The 8,003-nt window shown below is 61.7% G+C and overlaps 1 protein-coding gene across 1 annotated transcript in view; it reads left to right on the forward strand.

The window, feature by feature from the left end:
* Positions 1–8,003, forward strand: part of PTPN23 (protein tyrosine phosphatase non-receptor type 23) — a 19,010-nt gene that overhangs the window by 8,731 nt on the left and 2,276 nt on the right. The window contains exons 2-19 of the mRNA XM_027769296.1: positions 1,899–2,026; positions 2,206–2,282; positions 2,807–2,856; positions 2,947–3,078; positions 3,345–3,425; positions 3,500–3,631; positions 3,713–3,760; positions 4,159–4,215; positions 4,309–4,367; positions 4,533–4,612; positions 4,703–4,817; positions 4,911–4,976; positions 5,286–5,431; positions 5,647–5,958; positions 6,032–6,186; positions 6,268–6,419; positions 6,506–6,685; positions 6,772–7,991. Of these exons, the coding sequence (XP_027625097.1) occupies positions 1,989–2,026; positions 2,206–2,282; positions 2,807–2,856; positions 2,947–3,078; positions 3,345–3,425; positions 3,500–3,631; positions 3,713–3,760; positions 4,159–4,215; positions 4,309–4,367; positions 4,533–4,612; positions 4,703–4,817; positions 4,911–4,976; positions 5,286–5,431; positions 5,647–5,958; positions 6,032–6,186; positions 6,268–6,419; positions 6,506–6,685; positions 6,772–7,991 (3,100 nt within the window). The 5' untranslated portion in view covers positions 1,899–1,988. The remainder of the gene's footprint in view (positions 1–1,898; positions 2,027–2,205; positions 2,283–2,806; positions 2,857–2,946; positions 3,079–3,344; positions 3,426–3,499; positions 3,632–3,712; positions 3,761–4,158; positions 4,216–4,308; positions 4,368–4,532; positions 4,613–4,702; positions 4,818–4,910; positions 4,977–5,285; positions 5,432–5,646; positions 5,959–6,031; positions 6,187–6,267; positions 6,420–6,505; positions 6,686–6,771; positions 7,992–8,003) is intronic.

An 8,003-nucleotide genomic window follows, 5' to 3' on the forward strand; every position in this document is an offset into this window, starting at 1 on the left:
CTCCTCTTCGGATCTTGGGCACTCACGCACACGCGCCCGGCATGAGTTTAAGCCACTGGGTCTGGGACTTGAACCGCGGTCGGCTACATGGGAGTCCAACGACATAGCCATTACTCTAACTGCTGGTCCCAGCCTGTGTGGCTTTTTGATTTGAAGAATCTTCACACAGGTCTCCACAGTGGGTACCATTTTACATTCTGACCAGAAGTCCATAGGGATTTTAATTTCTCTCTTACTGTTGTTTTCAAATGATAGCCATCCTAATGGGTAGAAGGTGGTATTTCATTGTGGTTTTGATTTTGAGTTTTCCTAATAATCTGTGGTGTCGAGCATCTTTTCTTCTTCTTTTTTTTTTTTTTAGAGAGTTTTTTGCTATAGGGTGTGTGTGCTTGTAGGAGAGACAGCAAGAAATCACCCCCCAGGGGAGATGGCCATGCCACAATCCCTGCTCCTCCATTCTCTTCCTGGGATCTTGGACACGCATGCACACGTGGCCAACATGAGTTTACGCTGCTATATCTGGGACTCGAACTGTGGTCAGCTATGTGGGAGCCCAGCTACGTGACCAGTACACCACCTGCTGGTCCCAGTTCTGAGAATCTTTTTGTGTGTTTATCAGTCACATGGCCTGGAGCACTGCAGCCCAGTCTGCCACCAGGCAGGGCCGTGTTTGATTTGCTGTAGGTTTCTGAATCAGTCTGAGGAGTAGTAACCTTGAGGTCTCAGGTCTTCTCCAGCCTGTGCTGGGCCCTGGGTCTGCATGGTGGCTTTCTAATTCCCCCACTAATGTGCAGTTGCTTTTGAGTGTTCTCATCTTCTTCTATGTCTGGCACCCAGAAGAGGGAGAAGAAAATAGGAAGGGAGGGAAAAGAAGTCTTAGGCCTTTAAATCCTCTGAAGTGACTTCAGCTGGAGGTGAAGAAGGAGCTTGCAGCCGCTGAGAAAGGTGCAGAAACAGCCGGTCGCTGCCTTTTCGCCTGCATCTCTAATCAGAATCACAGCCAGCGAAAGGAGCACAGAGCCCCTGGATTTGGCAGGCAGAGCCCGTTTTCCCCACCCTGGCTCCTGAGAGCTGCTCCTGGAACGGATGCACAGCCATCTGCCAGAGGCTGGGCGTGGGGTGGGTGCCACCACTCAGCTAGGCCTGGGAACTGACCCAGACTACCTGCAGTTTTGGTCCAGGTCTTCCTCTAGAAGTTATAAGCCTTCAGCAGACTCTAGGATGTCAGAGTAGTACCAGCAGACGGGTTCTGCCTGTATAGCCTGTCTAAGTGGATGCTCCTTTTTAAGAATTATTTATTTTGGGGACCAGCAGATGGTACAGCGATTATGTCGCTGGACTCCCAGGTAGTCCACCACAGTTTGAGTACTGGTCCTGGTGGCTTGAAACGTGCAGGGTGCAGGTGTGTGCGTGCCCGAAATCCCGACGGGACAGAGAAACGAAGGAGAAGGGATTGCAGCATGACCGTGCCCCGTTGGAGTTGCTTTTCCTGTCTGTCTGTCTCTCTGATGGGCACACATGCCCTCTAGCAATTAAATATTACAAATTAAGGTGAATCTGTTGAAAGGAAAGTGTTCAGTTCAGGTGGTGTGTGAGTGCGGCAGATGGCGTGTAGGAGTGATGAACACGAGCAGCCAAGGGCCAGGCGGGGCAGTGCCCTGTGACGCTGGGCCCACCTGGGGAGGTCTCAGCTCTGTCTCTTTGTCTCTCTGTCAAGGAAGAAACAAGTTAACGTAAAACAATAGCAGAATGACTATAGGTGCACCGTGGCTATCTTCATGCCCCTTGCAGTGCGCTGGCTGCCAGCTCCATGTGGGTTTGGTGGCGTTTGGGCAAGCTGGCCCGCCTGTCCTCTACCCCACGTGAGTGCTAGTCTGTTCCTTCCTTCCTGCCCCCAGAACGCTGTCCGAGTCCCACGGGACTTCGAGGGCTGCAGTGTCCTCCGCAAGTACCTCGGCCAGCTCCACTACCTGCAGAGTCGGGTCCCCATGGGCTCTGGCCAGGAGGCTGCTGTTCCTGTCACCTGGTGAGATTGGCACAGTAGGCGGGGAGAGCCTGAAGGGGGTGCACAGGACGGGGAGTGGCCTGGCATGGTCTTTCCAGGCCTCCTGCTCCAACACCACACTGGGAGCAGGGGCGGGCCCCATCCTTGGCTTCAGGGCCCTGGCCAGCTCCTGCTCTGAATGACGAGCATCTTGTCTGTAGGACCGAGATCTTCTCAGGCAAGTCTGTGGCCCACGAAGACATCAAGTACGAGCAGGCTTGCATTCTCTACAACCTCGGTGAGCTGCCCTCCCTCCCCGTGGCCCTGCCCTGTCCTGCCCACCCAGCATCTCAGCTCATTGTGGGACACAAAGGCTGTGGGCGGTGAAGGCGGGACCTGGGTTTAGACCCCCTTCTGCACAGCTCTGCCAGGCCGGCCGCCAGAATTGCCTCTGTGTGCTGTGTGCTCCAGCGGGGTGAGGGAGAGCCTCCCTGCTTCGGCTGGACACCCTAACACACACCCCTGTGGTTTGGGGCTGCCGCAGCTCAGCCTAGTGCGGGGAGAAGCATGGGCACTCCTGAGTCTCAAGGCTGGACCCCAGGCTGTGGACAGGAACCCCTCCTCCTCTGCTCTCTTCCCACCACATGCAGAGCGGGAGACGAGGGCTTGGCTGTCCCCCGAGGCTCCCTTTCACTCCAGCTGTGGTATCCGAGGCTCCCTGCCCTGCTCTCAGACCCGTGTTCTTGACTGTGGATGATAGCAGTGCCCCCTGCCTCACCCTGCCCCTCAGGCTCCCCTAACACATGTCTCCTGCCTCCCCAGGGGCGCTGCACTCCATGCTGGGAGCCATGGACAAGCGGGTGTCTGAGGAGGTGAGGAGGGGTAGGTGGGTGACACGCACACTGGGAGGGTGTCTTAGCCGCCTGCCTGTGGGAGTGGACACAGCCTTCCTCCCCACCCAGGGCATGAAGGTCTCCTGCACCCACTTCCAGTGCGCAGCGGGCGCCTTTGCCTACCTGCGTGAGCACTTCCCTCATGCCTACAGCGTCGACATGAGCCGCCAGATCCTCACCCTCAATGTCAACCTCATGCTGGTGAGGAGGGGCCTGGCTGGAGCGAGGAGATCGGGGTGGGACTGGGGGTGTGGTCTGTGGCCTGGGCCCTGCTCTGTGCAGGTGGTGAGCGACCAGCGGGGGCCATGGCTCTGGCCTAAGCGCCCTTTGGCCAGGAGCAGGGCAGTGCTTCTCGGAGCGGGCGAAGCCCCAGGAGAAAGGTGGCACAGGAGATCCTGCGGGCCTCCCGACCAGGGGAGCGGGGAAGGGAAGGGTGGAGGAGGCATGCACGGCTCCCGTCGCCCCAGGGCCAGGCTCAGGAGTGCCTTCTGGAGAAGTCGATGCTGGACAACAGGAAGAGCTTTCTGGTGGCCCGCATCAGCGCACAGGTGGGTAGGCACGGACTGAGGGGGGACCTCTGCCTGTGCCTGGCCCACCCCACACTGGCCGTCTCGGCTGCCAGGTGGTGGATTACTACAAGGAGGCATGCCGTGCCCTGGAGAGCCCCGACACCGCTTCCCTGCTGGGCCGGATCCAGAAGGACTGGAAGAAGCTGGTGCAGATGAAGATCTGCCACTTCGCGGCTGTGGCTCACGTGAGGCATGGGCCGGGCCGGTGGGCGGCACTCCGTTGCCCAGCTTCAAAAGCGGGTACCGACGTCCTTCTCTTTTTCCAGCTGCACATGGGGAAGCAGGCCGAGGAGCAGCAGAAGTTCGGGGAGCGGGTGAGTGGCTGTGGCGAGGGAGCCTCAGGATCGGGCCCAGCCTGGGCGACACCTCTACAGAATGGGGCAGGGGTCTCCTGTCTGTCTCGCCCCCACACTCCTGGCCCTCACCCTGCTGTAGGCCTCGTGTGCCTCATGTGTTGCCTTGTGGGTGCAGCCCTCGTCCCTTGGGGCCTGAGGTGGCGTGGTGGCGCCTCACGGCGTGGGTGGCAGCTGAAGGGTGAGGTAGGCTTTAATGCCTCTGGTGCCTGGTTACCCCCCTAAGCTTCTTGGGAGGAGGCTGTCCCTTGTCCCTTCTGTCATGCTGTTCCCTGGCAGTGGGACCAGGCAGGGCTGGGAGGCAGAGGAGTAGGAGTAGGCAGAGAGCGCTGGATAGGCTTTGCCTGCTGCCCTCACAGGTCGCGTACTTCCAGAGCGCCCTGGACAAGCTCAATGATGCCATCAAGCTGGCCAAGGTAGTGCTGAGGGAGGCTGGGCCGAGGCACGGGCTGAGGGCTCACTCCACTGGCCTTGGCTGGAGCTGAGGCCCGCCCATCCCTGCCCCACAGGGCCAGCCTGACACTGTGCAAGATGCACTCCGCTTCACTATGGACGTCATTGGGGGGAAGTAAGTCTGTGGGCTGGGGCGGCCCTGGTCCCTCTTATTACAAGTCTTGTCCCTCTGCTGCACCGTCAGAGGGAGCGCCTGTGCCAGGGAGCAGGACCCACGTGGACAGCCAGGTCCTGGGTCCCCACGGTCCCCAGTTCCTCACTCCCTACTCCTGACCACCAGGTATAACTCAGCCAAGAAGGATAATGACTTCATCTACCATGAGGCCGTCCCAGCCCTGGACACGCTTCAGCCCGTGAAAGGTCTGGGAGCTGTGGGGAGGCCAAGGAGGGGACAGAGGCTGCCCTGAGGCCTCCGTGGCCCCCAATTTGCCACTGTTCCTCCTGTCCCAGGAGCTCCCTTGGTGAAGCCCTTACCGGTGAACCCCACAGACCCAGCTGTGACGGGCCCTGACATCTTTGCTAAACTTGTACCCATGGCTGCTCACGAGGCCTCATCGCTGTACAGGTGGGTAGGAGGGTCTGGCCCTGTCCTCGGCATAAAGGGACATGGGGTGTCTCAAGAGGCACAGGCCCTCGACTACTTCTCTGTCTTCTGCAGTGAGGAGAAGGCCAAGCTGCTCCGGGAGATGATGGCCAAGATTGAGGACAAGAACGAGGTCTTGGAGTGAGTGTGTGATGGTGGGAGAGGGGTGCATACAGAGCTCTGGGGCCCAGTGCTGTGCGTCCACACCAGGTGGTCTCCCTCAGCCTTCCTGCCCAGGTCTCGGCTGAGATTTGTGAGGCGAGTCTCTGTCTGGGAGGAGGGCGACCCTTCTGTCCCCTCGTTTCCATGAGTGGGCATGTGTAGAGGTCGAGGTTGTAAATTGCCCCCTCCTGAGACTCAGACCACGCTTCAGTGGTGGGGCCTTGCCGCAGTGGGCTCCGTTAATGTGGAGGGCACCGGGTCAGCACCCACCTGGCCTGTGCCCTGCAGCCAGTTCATGGACTCGATGCAGCTGGATCCGGAGACGGTGGACAACCTCGATGCCTACAGCCACATCCCACCCCAGCTCATGGAGAAGTGCGCGGCCCTGAGCGTCCGGCCTGACACCGTCAAGAACCTCGTGCAGTCCATGCAAGGTGAGCGAGGGCCGGGCCAGCAGGTGGAGTGGGGAGTGCAGTCACCTGCTAGGGCCTTTTCCCTATGCCCGTCACCAAGGATGGTCACTGGCCCTCTAAGCCCAGGCACAGGAATGAATCCACCTCTGAGAGATGAGCCCTTTGGAGCTCACACACAGGCTCTCCCCTGAGTGGGCAGGTCTGCTGGCCTCAGGGGCTGCTCCATATACCCCTAGTGCTGTCGGGCGTGTTCACGGATGTCGAGGCCTCCCTCAAGGACATCAGGGACCTGCTGGAGGAGGACGAACTGCTGGAGCAGAAGTTGCAGGAGGCGGTTGGTCAGGCGGGGGCCACCCCTCCTGTTTCCAAGGCTGAGCTGGCAGAGGTGAGGCGGGAGTGGGCCAAGTACAAGGAGGTGCACGAGAAGGCCTCCTTCACCAACAGCGAGCTGCACCGCGCCATGAACCTGCACGTCGGCAACCTGCGCCTGCTCAGCGGGCCACTGGACCAGGTCCGGGCTGCCCTGCCCACACCAGCCCTCACCCCAGGTGAGCCTTCCTGCCTGCAGGGGAGTTTGGAGCCGGGGCTTTCTCTGGCCTCACTGACCTCCACTGCCCCCAGAGGACAAGGCTGTGCTGCAGAACCTGAAGCGCATCCTAGCCAAGGTGCAGGAGATGCGGGACCAGCGCGTGTCCCTGGAGCAGCAGCTGCGTGAGCTCATCCAGAAGGATGACATCACCGCCTCCCTGGTGACCACAGAGCACTCCGAGATGAAGGTAGGTGGGGAGGGCCGGGCCCCTGGCTGGGCCCACCTGGGCAGTGAGGCCTGAGTGTCCACCCCGCCCCGGACTCCTTAGAAGCTGTTCGAGGAGCAGCTGAAGAAGTACGACCGGCTGAGGGTGTACCTGGAGCAGAACCTGGCTGCCCAGGACAACGTCCTCCGCGCGCTCACTGAGGCCAACCTGCAGTACGCAGCCGTGCGGCGGGTGCTTAGCGACCTGGACCAGAAGTGAGTGCCTGGCCTTGCACTCACGCAGAGCCCCGCCCGGAGCCCCGTTCCTGCCGCTCACCTCCGCTAGCCCTTTTGCCCGCCAGGTGGAACTCCACGTTGCAGACCCTGGTGGCCTCCTATGAAGCCTATGAGGATCTGATGAAGAAGTCTCAGGAGGGCAAGGACTTCTACGCAGACCTGGAGAGCAAGGTGGCTGCTCTGCTGGAACGGGCGCAGGCCACCTGCCAGGCCCGTGAGGCCGCCCGCCAGCAACTCCTGGACAGGTGGGTGTGGCTCCAGGGCTGGGGTAGGGCTGAAGCCCAGGCCAGCCACCTGAGCGGTCAGGCCCCACTTCCTGCATGTCCCACAGGGAGCTGAAGAAGAAGCCACCGCCACGGCCCACAGCCCCAAAGCCACTGCTGGCCCGCAAGGAGGAGAGTGAGGCGGTGGAGACGGGAGATCCCCCGGAAGAGCTGCGCAGCCTGCCCCCAGACATGGTGGCTGTCCCGCGACCGCCTGACACCTTCCTGGGAACTGCCGCCCCACTCCACTTCACCCCTGGCCCTGGCCCCACTGGCTTAGGACCCCATTACCTCTCAGGCCCTCTACCCCCTGGGGCCTGCCCAGGCCCTGCCCAACTGCTGCAGCCCAGGGTCCCTGGGGCCCCGACAGTGCCGATGACCGCTGGGCCTGTCCTCTACCCAGCCCCAGCCTACACGCCAGAGCTGGCCCTTGTGCCCCGATCTTCCCCACAGCATGGTGTGGTCAGCAGTCCGTATGGGGGGGCAGGGCCACCTCTCCCAGTTGCAGGTCTGCCGTCTGCCCCACCACCCCAGTTCTCAGGCCCCGAGCTGGCGCTCGCAGTTCGGCCAGCCACCACCACAGTAGATAGTGTCCAGGCCCCCATCTCCAGCCACGGAGCACCACGGCCACTCCCTGGCCCCACACCTCCCCAGCCCTGCTTCCCAGTGCCTCCGCCACAGCCACTGCCCACGCCCTACCCCTACCCTGTGGGTGCCAAACAGCCCCTCACTGTACCCCCTGCCCAGCATCACTTTCCTCCTGGGATCCCCACGGGTTTCTCAGCCCCACGACTTGGGCCCCAGCCCCAGCCCCATCCCCATCCCCAGCCCCAGCCTTCACGAGCAGCGTTTGGGCCTCCACCCCCACAGCAGCCCCTTCCACTCCAGCATCCACACCTCTTCCTGCCCCAGGCCCCAGGTCCCTTGCCCCCACAGCCCCCCTATCCCTTTGCCCCTCAGCCTGGTGTCCTGGGCCAGCCACCACCTGCCCTGCACATCCAGCTCTATCCAGGCCCCTCTCAGGACCCTCTGCCTGCCCACTCAGGGGCTGTGCCATTCCCTCGCCCTGGGCCCCCTCAGCCTTCCCAGCCCCCCCTGGCATATGGCCCTGCCCCTAGGCCCCAGGCAGCTCCTCTCTCCATTCAAGGTCCTCCGCCTACTGGCCAGCCCACTCCTAGTCCCCACCTGGTGCCTTCACCTGCCCCGTCACCAGGGCCTGGCCCAGTGCCGTCTCGGCCCTCAGCAGCAGAGCCTCCCCCGTGCCCACGCCGGGGTGCTGCCGCTGCAGGCCTCCTATCCT

The sequence above is a fragment of the Tupaia chinensis genome, unplaced genomic scaffold (assembly GCF_000334495.1).
Source record: "Tupaia chinensis unplaced genomic scaffold, TupChi_1.0 Scaffold149184_1, whole genome shotgun sequence".
NCBI lineage: Eukaryota > Metazoa > Chordata > Mammalia > Scandentia > Tupaiidae > Tupaia > Tupaia belangeri.